The sequence below is a fragment of the Somniosus microcephalus genome, chromosome 20 (genome assembly GCF_052327205.1).
Source record: "Somniosus microcephalus isolate GS21.2 chromosome 20, FLI_Smic_1.0, whole genome shotgun sequence".
Classification (NCBI taxonomy): Eukaryota; Metazoa; Chordata; class Chondrichthyes; order Squaliformes; family Somniosidae; genus Somniosus; species Somniosus microcephalus.
In genome coordinates, this window is record NC_141006.1 from 71,896,865 (window position 1) to 71,922,052 (window position 25,188).

A 25,188-nucleotide genomic window follows, 5' to 3' on the forward strand; every position below is an offset into this window, starting at 1 on the left:
CGCGCCGGCAGTTGGAGCAGGCCCAGGATCAGAATCCCACGCGGGCCCACAGCACACCGGCCGGCGCGGTAGGTAAGTGCAGGTTGGGGGCTTGCACCCGCGGGAAGCCTCCGACCCGAATTTCTGGGCCAATATTATGTACACTCTTTGTAAATTGTTACAAGATTGAGAGTGAACATTCTGGAAAAAAAACGTGCATTTATATAGCAACTTTCACGACCACCGGACATCCCAAAGCACTTTACAGCCAATGAAGTACTGTTTTGAAGTGTAGTCACTGTTGTAATGTAGGAAATGCAGCAGCCAATTTGCGCACAGCAAGCTCCCACAGACAGCAATGTGATAATGACCAGATCATCTGTTTTAATGAAATAACAACAGAAAATGCTGGATAAACTCAGCAGGCCAGGCAACATCCGTGGAGAGAAATTAGAGTCGACGTTTCGGGTCTAACCCTTTTTCAAAACTGGAAAGGAAATGAAATAGATCGAAAGGCCGGGCTGGGACAGATGTTTTAGTGATGTTGATTGAGGGATAAATATTGGCCCCAGGACACAGCTCCCCTGCTCTTCTTCGAAATCGTGTCATGGGATCTTTTACGCCCACCTGAGAGAGCAAACGGGGCCTCGGTTTACCGTCTCATCCGAAAGAGGGCACCTCCGACAGTGCAGCACTCCCTCAGTACTGCACTGGGAGTGTCGGCCTAGATTTTTGTGCTCAAGTCTCTGGAGTGGGACTTAAACCCACAACCTTCTGACTCAGAAGCAAGGGTGCTGCCCACTGAGCCACAGCTGACAACAATCTGCTCTAGTCAGAGTTTATATTGAAAACAATGACCTAGAAAGTGCAGGAACTCTACTGCACTGCCGGGAGTACGATGGGTGCGAGACTTTCCCCATCCCTTTTCTCGTCAATCTGACTCTGTCCCAAATCCCAGGCACACCCCGTTAAAATAATAGGGGCAAGTGCCTAGAATCATAGAATCATAGAATGGTTACAGCACGGAAGGCAGCCATTTGGTCCATCGAGCCCATGCCGACATTCAGCTAGTCCCATTCCCCCGCCCTTTCCCCGTAGCCCTGCAATTTTTTTTCCTTCAGATACTTATTTAACTCCCTTTTGAAAGATAAGATTGAATCTGCCTCCACCACCCTTTCAGGCAGTGCATTCCAGATCATAACCATCCGCTGAGTAAAGACGTTTTTTCTTACGTCGCCTTTGGTTCTTCTGCCAATCACCTTAAATCTGTGTCCTCTGGTTCTCGGCCCTTCTGCCAATGGGAACAGTTTCTCTCTATCTACTCTGTCCAGACCCCTCATGATTTTGAAGACCTCTATCAAATCTCCTCTCAACCTTCTCTGCTCTAAGGAGAACAACCCCAGCTTCTCCAGTCTATCAATGTAATTGAAGTCCCTCATCCCTGGAATCATTCTCGCAAATCTTTTCTGCACCCTCTCTAAGGCCTTCACATCCTTCCTAAAGTGCGGTGCCCAGAATTGGACACAATACTCCAGTTGAGGCCGAACCAGTGTTTTATACAGGTTCATCATAACTTCCTTGCTTTTGTACACTATGCCTCTATTTATGAAGCCCAGGATCCCGTAAGCCTTTTTAATTGCTTTCTCAACCTGCCCTGCCAACTTCAACGATTTGTGTACACATACCCCCAGATCTCTCTGTTCGTGCACCCCCTTTAAGATTGTACCCTTTAGTTTATATTGCCTCTCCTCATTCTTTCTACCAAAATGTATCACTTCACACTTTCCTGCATTAAATTTTATTTGCCACGTGTCCGCCCATTTCACCAGCCTGTCTTCCTGAAGTCTACCACTCCCCTCCTCGCTGTTCACTATACTTCCAAGTTTTGTTTCATCTGCAAATTTTGAAATTGTGCCCTGTACACACACATCCAAGCCATTGATATATATCAAGAAAAGCAGTGGTCCTAGAACTGACCCCTGGGGAACACCACTTGTATACCTTCCTCCAGTCTGAAAAACAACCGTTCACCACTACTCTGTTTCCTGTCACTTAGCCAATTTCATGTCCATGCTGCCACTGTCCTTTTTATTCCATGGGCTTCAATTTTGCTGACAAGCCTATTATGTGGCACTTTATCAAACACCTTTTGGAAATCTATGTACACCACGTCAACTGCATTGCCCTCATCAACCTTCTCTGTTACCTCATCAAAAAACTCGATCAAGTTGGTTAAACATGATTTGCCTTTAAAAAATCCATGCTGGCTTTCCTTAATTAATCCACACCTATCCAAGTGACTGTTAATTTTGTCCCTGATTACTGTCTCTAAAAGCTTCCCCACTACCGAGGTTAAACTGACTGGCTTGTAGTTGCTAGGTTTATCTTTACACCCCTTTTTGAACAATGGTGTAACATTTGCAATTCTCCATTCTTCTGGCACCACCCCCGTATCTAAGGAGGATTGGAATATTATGGCCAGTACCTCCGCGATTTCCGCCCTCAATTCCCTCAGCATCCTAGGATGCATCCCATCCACTCCTGGTGAGTTATCTACTTTAAGCACAGCCAGCCTTTCTAATACCTCGTCTTTATCAATTGTTATCCTATCAAGTGTCTCGAATACCTCCTCCTTCACTATGTCTATGGCAGCATCCTCTTGGTGAAGAAAGATGCAAAGTACTCATTTAGTACCTCAGCCATACCCTCTGCCTCCATGCCTGTGTCAGTAACGGTACAACCAGGGCTCCCGTCTCATGAAGCCAGCGGGATTTCGTAGTAGCACCTTGCTAATCTGGCCTACCTCCTCGTTGCTGCCTCATTCGGAGTGTGGCGTCTCATTCCTGCATGTAGGGAATTTTCAGCTCACACTTCCAGCAACTTTGTGGGCAAGAAACATTTGAGCTGAAAGGTACCGGAACAATTCTAACATAACAGGGCACACCATGAGGTAGCTCGCTCCAGCAAAATCTGGGCTGATGTTTTCTGAAATCGATTACCATTGGGATCGAAACTGTCATCAAACCTCATTAAAAACTACAGGACTTTTGGTTCTTTCTCACCATTAGAAATGGGCAGTAGATATTCTTAGCATCAACAAGTCACACTTTATATTTCAGTTAGATCAAGGGCAATGTTACAAACCATATCCCACTTTGTGCTGTGGCTCAGTGGGCAGCACTCTTGCTGACTGAATCAGAAGGTTGTGGGTTCAAGTCCCACTCCAGAGACTTCAGCACAAAAATCTAGGCTGACACTCCATTGCAGTACTGAGGGAGTGCTGCACTGTTGGAGGCGTTGTCTTTCGGATCAGACATTAAACTGAGGTCCCGTCTGCTCTCTCAGGTTAGACGTAAAAGATCCCACAAGCACTATTTCAAAGAAGAGCAGGGGAGTGTGCCCTGGCCAATATTTATCCCTCAACCAACATCACTAAAACAGATGATCTGGTCATTATCGCATTGCTGTTTGTGGGAGCTTGCTGTGTGCAAATTGGCTACTACATTACAACAGTGACAACACTTCATTGGCTGTAAAGCGCTTTGGGACATCCGAAGGCGCTATTTAAATGCAATTCTTTTTCAATAAACACTTGCGGGTAGAAATTGCACTCTGCCCTATTTTTAACACTTGGGGAACATATTCGGATGCAATTCCTGTGTTTGCTATTCCAACAAAGGGGAAATTTTAACCCCCAGAAAGGAGTGGGTTGGGGTCAGGTGGGAGGTTAAAGTTTAAAAAATCTGAATCCTGACCCCAACATGCCCACTTCCGGTTTTAATGGAGGAGCAGCCCTGCTCCCCAGAGACGGCCTGGCACTTTAAATATGATAATGAGGCCGGAAGCCTCAGATTTAACCTGCTTTGTGGGTTTAACTGTGACTGTCCGGGTTTCCCGGGCCTCGGGATTCCCGGTAGCTGCCGCGAGACGAGGATAGCTTCAGGGAGCAATCCTTGTGGGCCGGGAGGACAGGAGTGCTTCCCCCCGCTCCCCCACCATCAGCCTCACCGCGGACAAACACCCCCGGAATCGCACCACCCCCCGGGATCGCCCCCCTCCCAGCGTCAGGGATTGGACCCCCTCCCCCACCCCCGGGGTCGGGACTCGCACCGACCTATTTGTTGCGGCTTCTTCTTCAGCAATCCCGGCCCAACTGGAAGCCAAACATAGAAGATAGGAGCAGGAGTAGGCCATTCGGCCCCTTGAGCCTGCTCCGCCATTCAATGAGGTCATGGCTGATCAAGCCTGTCAATCAGGATGGGGAACCTATCCGTGATGTTGTGCAACACCGTGGAGTTAAAAATCCACAGCGTGCGGCGAAACCCGGACTTCTGGGTTCCCCGCAGTCTTACCGCCCTCCTCCGGGCGGGCCTCCAGGTAAAAATTCCGTCCTTAAGGCTTTAACCCATTTTTACCCCTTGGTGATTGCAAGAGACTTCATGGCTGGTAAAAGTATGGATGTGAAATATAATAATTATGAAGGAAATTAAGTTGCAATATTCTGTTACAGAAAGCTGTCAATTAAAAGTATAAAGGTCCAACATCATGATTCTTCATCATTATTGATGTGTTCAGTTACAAACAAAATAAAAAATAATTACCATAAATTCTCAAAAACAAAGATATCTTACCTACTAATCTCAAGTGTCTGTAATCCAATTTTATTCCTAATTGTGTATTTGCCAGGAACTGTTGCTGGTTGAATCAGAACTGAATCCTTATACCTGGCAGTAATGATAGATTTAGTAAAATCCATACCTAGCAACTATGCAAAGCAAGTTTTTTCTGATTAATACAATATAATATAAAACAATACAGCATTAAAGTTGCATTACATGTTAGTTTCATCTAGAACTAGACCTCATCTTGAAGAGGAAATGAACAAACAAAAGCTATGGATTAGCAGGAAGATTAAATGGTTCACCTCCTCAAGAATGACCACCTTGCAGGATAGAATTTAGGGTTAGTGAACAAATTAATCTTAGCTGATCTGTGTAAGGCGCCATAATACGACTCCACATTACCTGTACAATAACAACATTACTGAAAAGTATCCAAGGTATAATCTCACTACTGATGCTTTTACATGAAGATTGCACCTTATGGAAGAACCAGCACTATTGTAAAGGCCTCAGAGAACTCCAATTCCACGGGGGGAGAAATTGGGTGGAGCCGCAAACGGGGCGCCAAGCTCGCCTGGGCGCCGGATTTAGCGTAGCGTTTGGAGCAGCAGCGATCGCCGGAAATTCAGCTTGAGCGCCCCAAGAGGGACACGGGGAGAGGCTCGAGGCGCTCCGTGTCCCTCTTAGGGCGCTGAAACTGAATATCGCAGCGCAACGTGCCGCAGCGCCACACGCTGCGGCACGGCGCGCTGCAGTACTGCAGGCCTTCCTCCCATTCTTAAGGGGGAGGGGCCTGCACCAGCGCGATGAGCGATCGCGAGTGCCGGCAAAAGAGCCCGGCACCGAGGAGAAGTGCCGGGCTCTCGGAAAACAGCCGGCAATGCCGCGGGGGGCGATCAGAAGGCCGGGGACAGAGGTGCTGGCAGGCGGCCGCCGAAAAAAACGGCCACCCCGCACCTCCACCTTAATTTGCGCCACTGCCGCCACAGGTAGGCCCCGTGAACCGTGCGCCATTTGCGAACGGCGCTACAGAGGCGGTCGCTGCCATATATCGCGATCGGGGCGGTAGCGGGGCGCTGCGCACACCAATGACGTCATCGGTGGCGGCGCAGCGCAACAGGCTAATGCCACCATTAGCGCCCCAGCTAAATAATGCAGGAGGTGCGGCCAGTGGCGCTAAAGCCACTGAGTGCCCTCTTTAGGCGCTAACTGGTGGCGTAGCCCACTGAATTTCTAGGCCACTGTCTTCTTGGATAGACTCAGATTAAAATTGTTGCTATGGTAACAGACAGTATACGCTTTCTTCAGCAGCACCTCCCAAACACGTGACCTCTACCGCCTACAAGGACAAGGGCAGCGGGCGCATGGGAACACCACCACCTCCAAGTTCCCCTCCAAGTCACACACCATCCTGACTTGGAAGTATCTTGCCGATCCTTCATTGTCGCTGGGTCAAAACCCTGGAACTCCCTCCCGAACAGCACTGTGGGAGCACCTTCACCGCACGGACTGCAGTGGTTGAAGAAGGCGGCTCACCACCACCTTCTCGAGGGCAACTAGGGATGGGCAATAAATGGTGGCCTTGCCAGCGACGCCCACATCCCATGAACGAATAAATAAACAAAAGTATAGGTTGGTCCACCACCCACTTCTTCAAGGTGACAGGTGGGACGTTAAATTATGCAACATCAGGTGGGAACATCTGTTTGTCAGATTGGGCAGTGTTTCGCTGTTTCTCACCCTTATACCATCCACCCAGAGCATTCCAGAATGGGATGACAATGTCCCTTTAATATTAATCAGATTATATTCTGGAACTCCTGAATGATAGGGGGGCGGGGGCTGTAATTTTGTTTGAATTAATTTTGTTTCAATTTTTCTTACCATTTGACGTCAGGGGAAGGTGCCCCCTGGACAACGCAGGAAAGATTAACGCTCGTCTTCTCCCAGACTGTGTGGCTTCTCAACCCAACCACAAACTCAGGGGGCTGGGTAGCAAACTCCTCAGCAAATCGCCTCTCCTCTTTAGCCCTTTTCTCTGCCTAAAACAACATATTTTTACATATTTAGGTATCATCGGCACTATTCAGTTAGGCCGTGAGATTACGCTGTGCGATATCTGTGTGGGAATACTGTAGTTAGTATATTCACATGTGCTTCCTTTGTCCATTCATTTTAATGAAAGTGATAACCCATTTCAAATAAGATTATTATACCTCCAATATAATAGCAGACAGAGGAATTCCTATGCATGCGTATAGTGCACAATGTAACTTCATAGAATTATAGAAATTTACTGCACAGAAGGAGGCCATTCGGCCCATCGTGTCTGTGCCGGCTGTAAACGAGCTCTCCAGCCTAATCCCACTTTCCCGCTCTTGGTCCGTAGCCCTGTAGGTTTCGGCACTTCAAGGGCATATCCAAGGACTTTTTAAATGCGATGAGGGTTTCTGCCTCGCCCACCCTTTCAGGCAGTGAGTTCCAGACCCCCACCGCCCTCTGGGTGAAAAAAGTTCTCCTCAACTCCCCTCTAATCCTTCGACCAATTACTTCAAATCTATGCCCCCCTGGTTATTGCCTTAGTTATATATTTGAGAATTTTCAGGGATTTCATGGTTTTCTCAGGATTTTGAAATGTAAAATTCACCGAAATATATAAAAATGTAAACGGAATCTGAATTTTCTGGTGGATGGGGTGAAGTGGCAGCATGGAGATAGACCGGGACCAGCAGGGGCAAAGTTGGGGCAGGTTTCAGTTCCACTGGTTCTCTGCCCCACTCCACGATACACTTGGCTTCCCTATGGGAGGTGAGGAGGGCAGTGCTCGTGTCTACCACCTTGCAGTCTGACATCAGGTGAGACTGTGGGATGTCACCATCCACTGCAGTTCTCACCAGTCCCGCCTCTGGTGCCCCCCCCCCCCACCCCACACACACCGTATGCCAACAACGGTGGAAGTGGAGCTCACTTGTTTCCTTGTCGAAGCTGTAAGTAAAGTGGTCTTCTTCGGAAGGAGCCCATTTTTCTCCTTTTTGTGCCATTTTCAGCCGGACCTGCCTGCTCCAAGCTCAATCGACTGGCCGTGGCACATATCCATGCCAATCCCTGCCATCCCCCCCCCCCCCTGCCCCCTCACTGAGCATGCGACCTATCTGCACTGATACGGCTGTGTGCGCCCATGAATTATAGGCTAATTGTCTGACCCCAGGCATGCAAGGCCCCAAGTGTATTGGAAGTCCCACTCTGCCATTGTTACAGCAGTGGAGCAGGAATACAGGCCTTCTGACCATGTTGCTTAATGGCCTATCACAAAGTGAGAGTGTAGAACAAGCAATCCATGCAGTGGATAAAGGACACAGGCGACTCTTCAGATTAAAACAGCTGAAATATATAGTAAACATTGTTTATTATTGCTTTGTTCGTCATGTGTTCCTAACTGCTACCTTCCTACCTTAGTCATCCAGCTGACTATCGTAAAGGTGTTGAAATGAGGGATGCATCATAAAACATATTTGCCAAACTGTACTATGACCCATGACCCATCATCCATGAATATAACGTATGTCAATGTGTTGCAATCGAAGAACAATTGCAATTTAAAAAATCCGTGCTACAGCCGGGTTCAAGTCCCACTCCAGAGACTTGAGCACAAAAATCCAGGCTGACACTCCAGTGCAGTGCTGAGGGAGTGCTGCACTGTCGGAGGTGCCGTCTTTCAGATGAGACATTAAACCGAGGCCCCGCCTGCTCTCTCAGGTGGACGTAAACGATCCCATGGTCACTATTTCGAAGACGAGCAGGGGAGTTAGCCCTGGTGTCCTGGGGCCAATATTTATCCCTCAATCAACACCAATAAAACAGATGATCTGGTCATTATCATATTGTTGTTTGTGGGAGCTTACTGAGCGCAATTGGCTGCCACATTTCCCACATTACAACAGTGACCACACTCCAAAAAGTGCTTCATTGGCTGTAAAGTGCTTTGGGACGTCCGGTGGTCGTGAAAGGCGCTATGTAAATGCAAGTCTTTCTTTCCTCACAGTTCTTTATGTTACCTTCTCATGCATAGCTTTGTGATCAGCCTTCAGTAACAGTAGTTTCTGAGCCTTATAGTAGTTTTCATCCACCTTCTTCATCTCATTTCCAAATAAAACTCGCTTGCCCGGCTCCGTCTCTCCTCTCGCGTACCGTTTTCTTCTTTCAGGCCTGTACGAAGGATATCCGAGGTTATCTCTTTTTGACTTTACAAGAAATAGAATCAAATGAATTAACAATAAATTCCCCCCAGCCGCCCTCTCCTCCGTAAGGCCCGGCCAAAATCCGCCTCCTTGACCAAGCTTTGGATCGCCATTCCTAATCTCCCTTTCTCTGGCTCAATGTCCATTGTCCTCTGTGAGGTGCTGTGGGATGTTTTCTACATTAAAGGCGCTAAGTGAATGCAAGTTTTTTGTTGTTGTTTTACTGTTGATGTTGGCACTGTGGAGTATGCCATATTGTGCGAAATGGGCATACTCCACTGCACAGAGAGCCCCAGTATATCACAGAATCACTTCTACTTAAAGCCATACATGTAGGAAGGTGTGCCTATCCTGCAAATCCATTGGCAAGATAGGCGCACCAACATCAGTGTTCTTGCTCAGGCCAACATCCCCAACATCAAAGCTTTGACCACCCTCAATCAGCTCCGATGGACGGGTCACATTGTCCGCATGCCCGATACGAGACTCCCAAAGCAAAAGCTCTACTCGAAGCTCCGACATGGCAAGAGAATCCCAGGTGGGCAGAGGAAACGCTTCAAGGACACCCTCAAAATCTCCTTGAAAAAGTGCAACATCCCCACCGACACCTGGGAATCCCTGGCCCAAGACTGCACAAAGTGGAGGAAAAGCATCCGGGAAGGCACCGAACACCTCGAGCCTCTTCGCCGGGAGCAAGCGGAAGCCAAGCGCAAACAGCGGAAGGAGCGCACGTCAACCCAAGCACCCCACCCACCCGCCCCTTCAACCACCGTCTGCCCCACCTGTGACAGAGACCGTAGGTCCCGCATTGGACTCATCAGTCACCTGAGAACTCATTTTTAGTGTGGAAGCAAGTCATCCTCGGTTCCGAGGGACTGCCTAAGAGAGAGGAAGGGGTAATTGATGTATGCAACGTCATCTTGGCAATGGCAGGAAATACAATCAAAGGGATTAACTGGACCAGCCACATAAATACTGTGGCTACAAGAGCAGATCAGGGGCTGGGAATTCTGTGGCGATGTCTCACCTCCTGACTCCCCAAAGCCTTTCCACCACCTACAAGGCAGAAGTCAGGAGTCTGATGGAATACTCTCCACTTGCCTGGATGAGTGCAACTTCAACAACACTCAAGAAGCTCGACACCATCCAGGACAAAGCAGCCTGCTTGATCTGCACCCCATCCACCACCTTAAACATTCACTCCCTCCACCACCGGTCTACCGTGGCTGCCATATGTACCATCTACAAGATGCACTGCAGCAACTCGCCAAGGCTTCTTCGACAGCACCTCCCAAACCCGCGACCTCTACCACCTAGAAGGGCAAGGGCAGCAGGTGCATGGGAACACCACCACCTCTAAGTTCCCCTCCAAGTCACACACCATCATGACTTGGAAATATATCGGCCGTTCCTTCATCGTCGCTGGGTCAAAATCCTGGCACTCCCTCCCTAACAGCACTGTGGGAGCACCTTCACCACACGGACTGCAGCGATTCAAGAAGGCGGCTCACCACCACCGTCTCAAGGGGCAATTAGGGATGGGCAATAAATGCTGGCCTTGCCAGCGACGCCCACATCCCGTGAATGAATAAAAAATATTCAGAGATTCATTTGTTTGCCTGCTGGTGACACCATCTTGTTTTATTTGTGCTGATCTAGAGGATAAGAAGCAGCACATTCAGTGAGGCCGACAAGGTAGGTGTCTCTGTTTGAATCCCAGGAATACTGGGACGGGGTTGGAAGCGAAAAGGCATGGGGTCAGCCGGGTGTGTGTACAAATTGCAGATTGCTAACTTCCTGTCTACTCAAGGCATTGCTGACACTGACCTCAACTGACATGAATCTACAGCAAAAAAACATTCCAACGAGTCACAGAATCCCCAGGGAAAGATGATATATTGCGAATTATGCAAAGCTTGGTATAGTTCCAATATTAGCTACAGAGTAGAACATGTTTTAGATTCATTTGAGATTAGTCGGCAGGCAAAGAGTTTAGAAATAGAAAATTAGACACTTTCGAACCTTTATTGGGCACAGCTGAGAAAATAGGAACAACTGTTCAGTCTGTCCAGAAAGCTGCAGGGCTGCCCTAAGCTCAAGTGCCACTTTGGTTCATTGCAAACCCCAGTGTATTAAATTAGTCTCGTAACCTCTTCTCCTTTAGTTCTGAATTATCCCTTCCTAACATCCCTGCTACACCCAACACGAGAGTGTAGCACAGAAGTTCGCACTCTGTAACAAAGACGCCACTGCAGTCACATTAAGTCCTCGCTGTGTTATATGCCGCTGACAGGATAGGCACAGCTGGCATAGCAGAAGGGCTCGAGAGAGAAAGACTATGATTGCAATGTGCTAATTCTACAGTCAAACCATCCACAGTGTAGATTCTACTCCTGAGCAAAGCCAGTGTGTGAGACAACAACATGTGCATATTCATTCAGAACTCACTCCATTCCAGGCTCACTTTGTTCTAAAGGTCCAGTGTCTAGTTATCCATTTGTGTCACCATATAAAGGAAAGCCACAGGCTGGGAACAAAGAAGGTCCCTTAAGAAAATGCATACTGGGTTTCTATCGTAAGAAATTATTTCTTTTGTAGGGATAAGAATATAGTCTTGATTTGGCTTTTTGGCTCAGTTTCCAGTCTGATGCTTATCCAGGTCACACAAAGAAGCGAACAGCTAAGGTCATTATGTCTTTGTAGAGAACATAGGGGGTAATTTTAACCGAACCACTCCCGTGAGAAACTGACAGCATCAAATCAGCTGCCCAAAAGTAAAACCAGGCGGGGTGTAAAATGGAAATTCAAGAACATTATCAAATAAACTATTATCAGATTCTATCAACAAGTTGACGATTTCGGCCAAGTCACCAGGCATCACACAAGGCCAAGGGAAAGGAAGTAGAGAAAAGTGGAGCGAGAGCATTTGTTGCTGCTGTCACAACATTTCCCAGCAGATGCAGCGAGGCACAACATTGGGCCAGATTTTGCAGTAGAAATAATGGTGAGGCTAACTGCGCTCATCGTTATTAAGGCGTACGTCAGAGAGCAGCTTCCAGCGACCGCACACGCGCAGTTAAATGCGTAAATCAGGAAGTTGCTGTCCGAGATGCCCTGCTCCTCCAGAAGCTGCGCGAGAATGTTATCTCGCGGAGAGGCTTGCCATTGAAATGTGAAGTTGCTTTACCTGCCCGATATATACACGCTAAACTTGTCGGCAAAAGTTAGGGCTTGTCCATTCCAGTGCAAGTAAATTTTTCATGGTGTGATCAGCAATGTTCCCTCTAATTGTGTTTGGCCCGGTGCAGGGTCTGCGTGAGCTATTCAATATACTGCGCATGCACGTTTTTTGTGTTGAAAAGCCGGCAAGCTGGCTGCACGGGTTCCCTGGAGCACTGCGCAGCCGTGCAGCAGCGCAAGTTACAGGGAACATTGGTGATAAGTCTTAATTTCTGCCAAACAACCTCTCTGGCGCTGAAAATTAACTTTAACAAGTGTGGAGTCTCATTCCTTCAGAATTGAATTATTGTTGGAGATTTAAAACAATTAAAAAATGTAAATATTTTTAAAACTTTTTTTCTTTCTATCCCTTCCATTTCTCTCTCTTAATCCAATCTTTCTTTCTATCTCTTTATTTCGCTTTCTGTACTTGATTTGACATTGATTTCAATATTCTAACAGTCACTTCCTGGTTCAGACTCTGCGCTGCTCATTAACGTGTTCTTCAATCTGATTGGCTAAGGAGACACACAGTTGCTTGCCCCATTCACTCAGGTACCAGATGTCCTGTAGAGGGCGCGGCGATTTTTGGATAGTTGGTTGACGGGAACTTCCAGCGCAAAAGCCCACAGAAAGTCTCTGGGCGGGTGCTAATGTAGCGTTTGGCAGGGACCGCAAAATCCGGCCCATTGTCTTTGACAGTCGAGAGGGAAAGTTCCTTAGTGTAGAAGAGACGTCTGGGGAATTTTTTTTGTAAAATAATAAATAAAATACATTTTCTGTTTGCACAATTATCAGAAGACAATAAAATATCATAATTATAACATTCTGTAGATAAAAGATGCAAATCATCAGGTTTTTTAAGCAAAAAATTGAAAATATTTATTAGTAATTAATAGCTAACACCAATATTCAAAGTCAGTTAAATGACACCATAGCAACTAAAACTGAGAACCTTAACCAATTTGTCTGCATGAATTACTAAAGTAAAATTCGTACAAAGCCCATAATCTCCAACCCTGGGCTCACCTGAGTGCGTGAATTGCAATCTTCTTCTCAGCTGGACTTTTCTTCACACTCGATTTCAGCCCATGAGAAGAACGATCAAAATGCTCAGGCTTATTCGGATTAAGATGCAGAAATTTGGTTGCCATGTCTTGAGGCGAACGTTAGCTTTACGTTTTCTGGAACATAAACAACAAGATGGACTTTTGCCAGTTGGGTGAACACACGTAATTGGAGGTTATTGTGTAGTTGGCTGGCAGCAGGTGAGTAGGACGTGGATTCGCACCTGGGATTCCCCACATGGCAAGGTTACAATCTTTACCAGGCCATCTCTGTGGCTGAGTGGTTAAGGCGATGGACTAGAAAATCCACTGGGGTCTCCCTGTGCAGGTTCGTAACCCTGCCGACTATGAAAAACTTTGCCGTGTCAGCTGTGGCTCAGTGGGTAGCACTCTTGTCTCTCAGTCAGTAGGTTGTGGGTTCAAGTCCCACTCCAAGGATTTGAGCACAAAATTCTAGGCTGACACTCCAGTGCAGTGCTGAGGGAGTGCTACACTGTCAGAGGTGCCGTCTTTCAGATGAGTCGTTAAGCCGAGGCCCCGTCTCCCCCCTCAGGTGAATGTAAAAGATCCCATGGGACTATTTTGAAGAAGAGCAGGGGAATTCTCCCCAGTGTCCTGGCCAATATTTATCCCTCAATCAACATCACTAAAACAGATGATCTGGTCATTATCACGTTGCTGTTTGTGGGAGCTTGCTGTGTGCAAATTGGCTGCCGCGTTTCCTACATTACAACAGTGACTACACTTCAAAAAGTATTTTGTTGGCTGTAAAGAGCTTTGGGATGTCCGGTGGTCGTGAAAGGCGCTATAGAAATGCAAGTCTTTCTTTATCTGGATGTTCAGCAGAGGCTTGATCAACTCACGCAGGGAGTAAGAGAACATTTAGATGAGTTACTCAAAGCTGCCCTTGTGACCATCACAGTTCAAGAACAACTCAGAGCCTATCCACATTCTCAGTCAGAAAATGCTCATTACTGTGGGGAAGTGTAAACAGATGAGAAAATGAAACATGGCTGGATTGGAATTCTCCAGAGGTTGTTTTAACAAACTAGAGAGTTTGGAAAGCTATTGCCCGAAATTATTTAATTCATAAAGACATACATTTATTATATACACACAAACACGAGTCACGCCTTAGCAAATCTATAATGTGGTGCAACATCTAGTCATACAAACCAGATAGGTCCAAAGATTGGGCGTGGGCTATGGACTTGAGCTTCAGTCATTCTGTAATAAGATTACCAACCTCAAAGGCAACCAGTAAAACACAATAAAGATGACAGAATTTCTGTATCAATTCTAATTGTTTTAGAACAATCTTTAAAAGATAGAATACTGTGGTGCCTCAAGATGAAGGGTCGGCCATTCAGGACTGAGATGAGAAGAGATTTCTTCACACAGAGGGTTGTGAATCTTTGGAATTCTCTACCCCAGAGGGCTGTGGAGGCTGAGTCACTGGGGATACTCATAAACAGAAGTCGATAGATTTCTGACTAGTAAGGGCATCAAGGGATATGGCGATAGGGCCGGTGAATGGAGTTGAGGCAGAAGATCAGCCACGATCTCATTAAATGGCGGAGCAGGCTCGAGGGGCCGAATGGCCGACTCCTGCTCCTATTTCTTATGTTCTTATGACACTCCACCGGTGTCCCTACAAATTGCAATCAGGGTCGTACCTACATCATCGAACCTCGAATTACACCCGGAGCGTTAGCGTCGATGGGGCTGTGGTCTAGTGACCCCGTTTTGAGACATTTACCGCCCCATTAATGCGGATTCCCTCAAGTTAAAATCGGCCCCTTTCAGTTTAAGCTGGCAAGCTGTATCAATAAATTTCCTTGGGGGTAAAATACAACTTCGATGGGGAGGTCGGGGGCGGGGGGTCGCAAAACGGGCAGTAACGGATCAGCCCAACCCGATTATATACCCAGCCCGATTTACCTTTTCGAAGTTGAACTTCACCCTCTTGTGTGCAGCAACAGCCTCACCTCAACTACAGTTTTATAAAACGCTAAATATTGATTCTGATTAAACATCGAGACAGAGTTGAATTCTTCATCAGAGCACTCAAATTAAATACAAGTGCAGCGTTATAAAAGACATGCCTACAGCCGCATCTGTGGCACTATCTTGGGGATTACATGCACCGTGCTGGAAGGACATTATCCAATTACAGTACAATCCTGGTTTTAATTCTGTTGAGCAGCCACTCATTGTATCAGAGATCCAGTTCAAAAAGGTAAATACTCACCAATGTGAAAAGCTGACGTTAAAATCAGATTATCCAGATTCAGAAGCTGCGATGAATAAGTGGGCGTCCAGAGGAGATCTAAAGGACAAAAGTTAGCAGCCGCTTGCCAGCTGACAACAAAAGGAATGACTAGCGGTGGAAGAATATGCTGCTGCTGCTGCCCATTAGTGACCTTTTGAGCGAGTTATTTATAGCAGCTTTATTAATCACCTGAATAAATATAGAAAATATGTCAATTGTTCATTTTACTTGTTCATGAACGTAGAGGTGGACATATATATCGCAGCAAAATGCAGCACCGCACGTCAGTCCATTGTGTCCAGCGCTTGCAGTAAATACAATGATTATTTTTCAGGGATATTTGCCTCCGTCTCATTTTGTTAAACCCAAAATAAGCCTGCCACAATGAAACACAAATGCAGACAGGATTATGTGCCGAGTGTCTGCAATAAATCATCAGAGTCGTCTTACTTTCAATAGTAATAAACACTGTGCAGAGGTTTCTGTCTGTAAATTCAACTTTTCAAAGTGAAAATCGTCTTAAATTCCATTCCCAAAAGGTGGCAGTGTCCTGTAAGGTAAGCAATGCACCCTTCATCCAGTCCTTCCCATTTTAGAATTATTTTAGAACTGTTGGCAGAACAAATGGAGCGTTTAAATGAACGCTCCCATTAATTGGCATGAAATATATTGTGATTCAGGCTGACACTCCAGCGCAGTGCTGAGGGAGTGCTTCACTGTCGGAGGTGCCGTCTTTCAGATGAGACGTTAAACCGAGGCCCTGTCTGCTCTCTCAGGTGGACGTAAAAGATCCCATGTCACTATTTCGAAAAGAGCAGGGGAGTTATCCCCAGTGTCCTGGCCAATATTTATCCCTCAATCAACATCACTGAAACAGATTATCTGGTCGTTATCACATTGCTGTGCGCAAATTAGTTGCCGTGTTTCCTACATTACAACAGTGACTACACTCTAAAAATACTTCATTGGCTGCAAAGCGCGTTGGGACATCCTGAGGTCATGAAAGGTGCTATATAAATGCAAGTCTTTCTTTCTGATGTGAATGCATGAGCCCACTGGATGTTTGGCCTCCGTTTAGTGCATTCCGACAGTAATTCACCTGATTTTCAGAACTCAGGAACAGACGATGTAAGCTGATCCTGTTACCATGGTGTGTAAGTTGTGTACCACTGAATTGAATTCTCCATACGTGACGCTTCTAAACTCCACCTCCACTTGGCAAGGAACCCAGAGCATGTGGAATGGATAAAAAACAACTAATTATCAAAAGAATTTTAAGAGAATGGCAGAGAAAACTAATGAACGAAACATGTTTGGACTGGTAACCTCTTGTAAATTAGAGTTTTGATGTAAAAAAAACATCTTTTGCAATGAATCAGGCACAACATAACTTGGCCAACTCCACCCTTCCCTTTTCCTAATCTCCTTATCACAGTAGTTGCAAACAAATGAAATGAATCACGTAATTAATCAGTCTCAACATGCTTTTTCTGCTAGATTTGTAGAAGTCAAGCTCCTATCATTACAGTGAACCAACTGTGGGCTGAACGTGTGCTCCTGATATTGCTGTCAAGTAGTTGCATTCATAAATGTTCTTCTATTGAGAATCCAAGATCCAAGTATTGATCAAAGATGCTGTAACAGCCCTGAAAAGGGATGATGCACTGGAGGGTTCAAAGACAGAATCTATTTGGTTAGAGTTAAGGAGCAGAAGAGGAACTGTTACGTTGCTGGGTGTATATGATAGACCACCAAATAGTGGAAGGAGATAGAGGAACAAATCTGAAAGCAAATTTCTCAAATGTCTAAAAGCTAAGATAACGGGGGACTTCAATTACCTTAATATAAACTGGGGGGCATGGGGAACAGTGTAAAGGGCAAGGAGGGGGAGAAATTCCTGAAATGCGTACAGAAGAACTTTCTTGATCAGTATATTTCCAGCTCAATGAGGAAGGAAGCAGTACAAAAGCAAAATACTGCGGATGCTGGAAATCTGAAATAAAAACAGACAATGCTGGAAATACTCAGCAAGTCAGGCAGCGTCTGTGGAGAGAGAAACAGGCGTTTCAGGTCGAGGACCCTGCGTCAGAACTGAGGCAGGAAGCAGTGCTGGATCTAGTTCTGGGCAATGAAGTGGGGGAAGTGGAGCATGTTTCAGCGGGAGAGCATTTGGGAAATAGTGATCACAACATTATTCGGTTCAGAGTAGTTATGGAAAGGGACAAGAAATAATCAAAGGTGAAGTTATTCAACTGGAAGAGGGCTAATTTTAGTGAGTTGAATAAGGATCTGGCCCAGGTGGATTGGAGTCAAAGAATAGCAGGTAAATGAGTAATGGGAGGCCTTCAAGGAAGAGTTAGTTCGGGTACAGTCTAGACACATTCACACGAGGGGGAAAAAAAGGGTATCCAAGGCTAGAGTTCCCTGGATGACTAAAGAAATTGAGATTAAAATGCATCACTTTACACTTCTCTGTGTTAAATTGCATCTGTCATGTGTAGAAACAGAAAAATAGGAGCAGGAGTAGGCCATTCGGCCCTTCGAGCCTGCTCCGCCATTCAATACGATCATGGCTCATCCTCTATCTCAATACCATATTCCTGCTCTCTCCCCATACCCCTTGATACCTTTTGTGTCTAGAAATCTGCCTATCTCCTTCTTAAATATATTCAGTGACTTGGTCTCCACAGCCTTCTGTGGTAGAGAATTCCACAGGTTCACCACCCTCTGAGTGAAGAAAGTTCTCATCATCTCAGTCCTAAATGTCCTACCCCGTATCCTGAGACTGTGACCCCTCGTTCGAGACACCCCAGCCAGGGGGAAACATCCTCCCTGCATCCAGTCTGTCTAGCCCTGTCAGAATTTTATACGTTTCAATGAGATCCACTCTCATTCTTCTAAACTCTAGTGAATACAGGCCTAGTCGACCCAATCTCTCCTCATACGACAATCCTGCCATCCCAGGAATCAGTCTGGTGAACCTTTGCTGCACTCCCTCTATGGCAAGTATATCCTTTCTTAGGTAAGGAGACCAAAACTGCACACAGTACTCCAGGTGTGGTCTCACCAAGACCCTGTATAACTGTAGTAAGACATCCTTGCTCCTGTACTCAAATCCTCTTGCAATGAAGGCCAACATACCATTTGCCTTCCTAACTGCTTGCTGCACCTGCATGTTTGTTTTCAGTGACTGGTGTACAGGACACCCAGGTCCTTTTGTACATCAACATTTCCCAATCTATCACCATTTAAATAATACTCTACCTTTCTGTTTTTCCTACCAAAGTGGATAACTTCACATTTATCCACGTTATACTGCATCTGCCATGTATTTGCCCACTCACTCAACTTGAAGCCTCTTTGCATCCTCCTCACAACTCAAAATCCCACCTAGCTTCGTGTCGTCAGAAAACTTGGAAATATTACATTTGGTTCCCTCATCCAAATCATTGATATATATTGTGAATAGCTGGGGCCCAAGCACTGATCCCTGCGGTACCCCACTAGTCACCGCCCACCACCCTGAAAAAGACCCATTTATTCCTACTCTCTGTTTCCTGTCTGCTAACCAATTTTCAATCCATGCCAGTATATTACCCCCAATCCCATGTGCTTTAATTTTGCACACTAACTTCTTATGTGGGACTTTATCAAAGGCCTTCTGAAAATCCAAATACACCACATCCACTGGTTCTCCCTTATCTATTCTACCAATTACATCCTCAAAAAGCTCCAATAGGTTTGTCAAACACGATTTCCCTTTCATAAATCCATGTTGACTTTGTCTAATCCCGTTGATATTTTCTAAGTGTCCTGTTATCACATCCTTTATAATAGACTCTAGCATTTTCCCTACTACTGATGTTAGGCTAACCAGTCTGTAGTTCCCTGTTTTCTCTCTCCCTCCTTTTTTAAATACTGGGGTTACATTTGCCACCTTCCAATCTGCAGGAACTGTTCCATAATCTATAGAGTTTTGGAAGATGACAACTAATGCATGCACTATTTCCATGGTTACCTCTTTTAGTACTCTGGGATGCAGATTATCAGGCCCTGGGGATTTATCGGCTTTCAGTCCGATTAATTTCTCCAGCACTATTTTTTTACTAATACTAATTTCCTTTAATTCCTCCTTCTCACTAGACCCTTAGTTCCCTAGCATTTATGGAAGTTATTTGTGTCCTCTTCCGTGAAGACAGAACCAAAGTATTTGTTTAATTGCTCTGCTATTTCCTTGTTCCCCATTATAAATTCTTCTGTTTCTGACTGTAAGGGACCTACATTTGTCTTAACTAATCTTTTTCTTTTTACATACTTGTAGAAGCTTTTACAGTCTGCATACTTGTAGAAGCTTTTACATGTTCCTTGCAAGTTTACTCTCATACTCTATCCCTCCCCCTTAATCAATCGCTAAGTCCTTTTTTGCTGAATTCTAAACCGCTCCCAATCCTCAGGCTTGCTGCTTTTTCTGGCAACTTTATATGACTCCTCTTTGGATCTAATACTATCCTTAATTGCTTTTGTTAACCATGGTTGGGCCGCTTTTCCTTTTGTGTTTTTGCGCCAGAAAGGAATGTATAACTGTTGCAATTCATGCATTCATTCCTTAAATATTAGCCATTGCCTATCCACCATCATGCCTTTTAATGAAGCTCCCCAATCTCTCATAGTCAACTCACTCCTCATACCTTCGTAGTTTAGATTTAGGACCCTAGTTTCGGATTGGACTACTTCACTTTCCATCTTAATGAAGAATTCTATCATGTTATGGTCACTCTTCCCTAAAGGACCCCGCACAACAAGTCTATTAATTAACCCCTTCTCATTGCACAATACCCAATCTAGGATCGCCTGTTCCCTAGTTGGCTCCAGGAATTCATCCTCCACAGTATTATTGCTAATTTGGTTTGGCCAGTCTATATGTAGATTAAAGTCACCCATGATTACTGTAGTACCCTTGTTACATGCATCTCTAATTTCCTGTTTGATGCCATCCCCTACATTACCACTACTGTTTGGAGGCCTATAGACAACTCCCACCAAAGTTTTCTGCCCCTTGGTGCTTCTTAGCTCCACCCAAACTGATTCTACATCTTGATTTTCTGAGCCAATATCCTTTCTTACTATTGTTCTGATTTCATCTTTTACGAACAACGCCACCCCACCTTTTCCTTTTTGCCTGTCCTTCCTAAATATCGAATATCCTTAGATATACAGCTCCCAGCCTTGGTCATCCTGCAGCCATGTGTCCGTAATCGCAATTATATCATATCTGTTTACATCTATTTGCACTGTTAATTAGTCTACCTTATAATGAATGCTTTGTTCAGATACAGTGCCTTTAGATTTGTCTTTTTAACATTTTTAGACATCTTAACATTTTTTTGTACTACGGCCCTGTTACTTTGTTATAGTATCACATCATTAAATGGAACTACTTTGGTATGGAACTACTTTGGTATGGTGTAGTTATATTGCTATGTGGCACACTGTGCACGGGCAGTGCACAGTGCAGTGTCGGACATCTTGTATCACTCCGCACCATGTGGCAGCACTGTAACAAAGCAAGAATACAGCAAACTAAAATGAACCAAAAGTGTCTGTAATATATATAGAATAAGAACACAAGGAGACACGACATGGTGGCAGCGGTATAAGTGAGTACAAAATTGTGCTATACGAACTACGAATAAGATGAAAAGTGATTTTATGAGCTGATTGTGAGTGCCGGTGTCTGCAGTGATTGAGAGTGAATCGTACGGGAAACTAAAATGACGGCTGCTGCTGCACTGACTGTGCAAATGCAACCCCTCATGAACTGGGAAGCCGATGATATAGTAGAAGCATTCCGCAAGTTCAAACAGAAATGTGAGCTTACATTCAAAAGTTTCCTGAAGGGTGCTACCAATGAGGAAAAGGTTAGTTACATTCTGTTGTGGACAGGAGAAAAAGGTCTAGATTTGTATAATAGCTGGAGTTTGACTGAAGAGGAAAAGGAAAACCCTGCGACAATTTTTGATAAATTCAGCAACCATCTAGAGCCTAAATCCAATCACCGTATGCACAGATACAAATTCCAGAGTCTAAGACAGGAACCCGGTGAAACAGCTGAAAATTTCCTGACAAGGCTGAGAAATGAAGCCAGCAAGTGTAAATTTAAGGAAATGGAGGAAAGGCTTGTGGACCAGCTAATATGGGGGTCAGCGCATGTAGAGGTACAAAAAGCCCTGATAGGAAAAGAAAACCTCAGAAAAACAGAGGCTATAGATACTGCAAGAGCTCATGAAGCCATGAAGCAGCAAATGAAAACGCTGATTTCTCAAACGGCTGACATGCGGACGGCTTCTGAGACGGACAACAGAGTGGATGCAGTGAGAGAAAAGTACAACACACAAAGACATGCACATGACAACGGGGGAAACATGTACAGAAATTGTGGAAGACCGCACGATTACACAGACAAGAGGAAATGTCCAGCATATGGAACAAGCTGCAATGCATGTGGCAAACTAAACCACTGGGAAAAGAGGTGTAGAACGAAGAAAGAAGGAACATACATCAAAAACAAAGGCGGGCAGCAGAACCAGAGAAAGAAACACAATATCCATGCCATGGATGAGCAGGATAATGATGATGATCACGACAATGCACTAAACATCGAAACCATAAAGATACAGCTTCACGAGATGTCCAGAGCGGAAAATACTCTGAGGAGAGAATTGCACGCCATCATCCAAATCAAAAAAAAGTTAAAGGTCGACCCACAACCATCAACTTAAAGTTGAAGCTGGACACAGGGGCTCAGAGCAACATTCTCCCATTGAAACTGTACCAGCAGATCTTTCCCGAAAACCTGAGAGAAGATGGCTACCCGAAAAATGGTTGTTTAAAGGCAAGTAATGTCACACTGACAGCATACGGGGGGAGTGAGATTAAACAACTTGGAATAACCTTTATCAAAGGGACACATAAAAGAAAGAACATCAACTGCATGTTCTATGTCACCGACACTGAGGGGCCAGCGAGCCTGGGATTAAACAGCTGCGAGAAGTTGAGATTGATCTCAGTGCATCACGAGCTGACAGAAACGCCACTGAAGATAGACAGCAACACCCCACTGGAGAACCGCCCACAAATCAAGAGTAAAAAAGACTTGATAGACATGTATCCGGAATGTTTCGATGATACAGTGGGATGTTTCGGAGATTTCCAATACCACATCATCATCGATCCAGAGGTAAAGCCCGTTATACATGCTCCACGAAAAGTACCCATCGAGCTGAAGACAAAGCTTGAAAGAGAGATAAAGGAGGTGGAAGAAAAGGGCGTGATCGTAAAGGTCACTGAACCCACAGACTGGGTAAACTCAATTGTGGTACGAGAAAAGCCAAACGGGTGTCTCAGAATATGTTTGGACCCCAAAGATCTAAACCAGGCAATAAAGAGGGACCACTATCCCACCCCAACGCTAGAGGAGATTACGCCATCACTGGCAGGAGCCAAGGTTTTCTCAAAACTAGATGCCAGAAATGGATATTGGAACGTGAAGTTGGATGAGGAATCAACAACACTGACAACATTCAACACACCATTTGGGTGTTACAAATTCCTGCGGCTACCATTCGGGCTAAAGGTCAGTCAAGATATCTTTCAACAGAAAATAGACGAGACATACAGAGGCTGTGAAGGAGCTATAGGAATAGCTGATGATATTCAGATCTATGGAACAGATGAAAGAGACCATGACATGCACCTACATGAGGCCATGGAGAGTACCAGGAAGGCTGGCATCAAGTTAAATGCAGATAAGTGCATAGTTAAAGTCAAGGAATGCCAATTCTTTGGTATGATTTATACACCAGAGGGAGTCAAGCCAAATCCAGAGAAGATTGCGGTGATTGCTGAAATGAAACCACCCAAAGACAAGAAAGAGCTGAGGAGTTACCTCGGCTTGGTCCAATACATGAGTTCTTTCATCCCACACATGTCGGAACATACAACAAATCTCAGAGAGCTATTGAAAGAAGATGCCGAATACCAGTGGTCTGAATCACATGAAAGGAATTTCAAACAACTTAAAGAACTGTTGTGCAAAGAAACAAGTCTGTCATATTATGACAGAAGAAAACCAGTCACTCTGCAAGTAGACGCTTCTACCAGAGGACTAGGGGCAGCTCTGGTGCAGGAAGGAAAGCCGATAGCTTTCGCATCAAAGGCCTTGACGTCAGCCGAGACGAGATATGCCAACATAGAAAGAGAACTACTAGCAGTAGTGTACGTGTTGTGTATGTACCTTTAAGAGAATAACTGGTCTCAGACTGCAATACCGGCAGTGACCACCCCTGTATAAAAGGCGCTAGAGAGCCTCTGTTGGTTAGATTCGTTTATGCCTTCCACCAGTAAAGATCGTTTTGTTTTCTCTCCTGCTAGTCCGTGTCTCAATCATTCACGGACTTAACACTGGCGACGAGGTAGAAAGAACTTACCTGCAACTCAGCAGCAGCTCCGACGACGTTGAAGGTCGGAAGAAGAAAAAAAAAAAAATAGAGCCCATTGAAACTCGAGGAACGGGCGTTGACCGTCAATCATCGGGTTCAAGGCTTTGCAGGAGCGACTTTCCAGAGCCAGGCTGGGTTCCTCAGTCCATGGTTTCCCAGCTAATCAGGCTGGTGGCAGGTAGTGCTCTGATCCTTCCTGGGCTGCAACGGGGCCGGGCAGCGAGTCGGGAAGCAAGGAGAGAGAGAGAGGGTGGAGCATACAGGGCACGGCCGGTGTTTCGAAGCTGGGCAGCGTTCGGACCTCAGAAGAGGGAGTGAAGTGTTCCAGAGGGTCCGCTCCACGATGGGAAAATAATAAAAGAAAAAGAATACGCGCAAGAAACCGTGGAAAGCAGCGCTAACAACAGCGGGGGAAGAAGGAAAAGCGCGGGAGGCGCCATTTTGTTAAATCAGAGAAGAAGGCAAAGCGCGGGAGGTGCCATTTTAGATTTGCAAGATGCTGAAGACTGGCTGTATCACTGTTTTTGATAATACATTAGAGGACTGGACCACGTATGTGGAAAGAGTCGAGGTATATTTCGAGGCAAATGAAATAGCGGAGGGGAAAAAGGCATCAATATTGCTAAACGTAATGGGCGCTAGAACGTACGGCCTATTGCGGGGTCTGATTACTCCAGCCAAACCGAAGGCGAAGAGTTTTAACAAAATTGTTGCTGTTCTACAGGAGCACTTAAACCCTGCACCGCTGTTGATAGCAGAAAAATTTAACTTCCACAGGAGAACTCAGCACAAAGATGAGAGCAATGCTGAGTATCTTACGGAACTACGCAAGCTATCAAAGCACTGCCAATTCGGAGCAGGACTGGCAGATACCCTACGGGACAAATTTGTCTGTGGACTCCTGAGTGAAGGAACACAGAAGAAGTTACTCGCAGAAAAAGAGCTGACGCTAGATAAGGCTTTCAGCGTGGCAGTATCGTATGAAGCAGCAGCCAGGGGAGCTGCAGAAATTCAACAAAAACCACAGGAATACGGCACCCACGAAATGACACAGGGATTTGCAAAATGTTATCACTGCGGCAGAACTAACCATGACCAGAAGGACTGCTGGTCCAAAGACAAATATGCAGACAATGCGGGAAGATTGGACACATTGCACGAGTTTGTAGGTCTGGGAAGAAGACCAGCGACAACAAAAAGGCTACTAAGGAACCGTACAAGAAAGTACAAAAGATGACGGACAGTAGTTCCGAAGACCAGATGAGCGATAGTGAATCCGAGAACAGGAGATTA

At 45.5% G+C, this 25,188-nt stretch overlaps 1 protein-coding gene across 1 annotated transcript in view; it reads right to left on the minus strand.

Annotated features, from left to right (window-relative positions):
* The window catches only part of myom3 (myomesin 3), a 125,270-nt gene extending 109,751 nt beyond the window's left edge, over window positions 1-15,519 (minus strand). Inside the window, exons 1-5 of the mRNA XM_085962979.1 lie at window positions 15,377-15,519; window positions 13,088-13,242; window positions 8,657-8,807; window positions 6,486-6,643; window positions 4,611-4,703 (exon numbers count right to left, since the gene is read on the minus strand). Of these exons, the coding sequence (XP_085819105.1) occupies window positions 4,611-4,703; window positions 6,486-6,643; window positions 8,657-8,807; window positions 13,088-13,212 (527 nt within the window). The 5' untranslated portion in view covers window positions 13,213-13,242; window positions 15,377-15,519. The remainder of the gene's footprint in view (window positions 1-4,610; window positions 4,704-6,485; window positions 6,644-8,656; window positions 8,808-13,087; window positions 13,243-15,376) is intronic.
* Window positions 15,520-25,188: the final 9,669 nt, after the last annotated feature.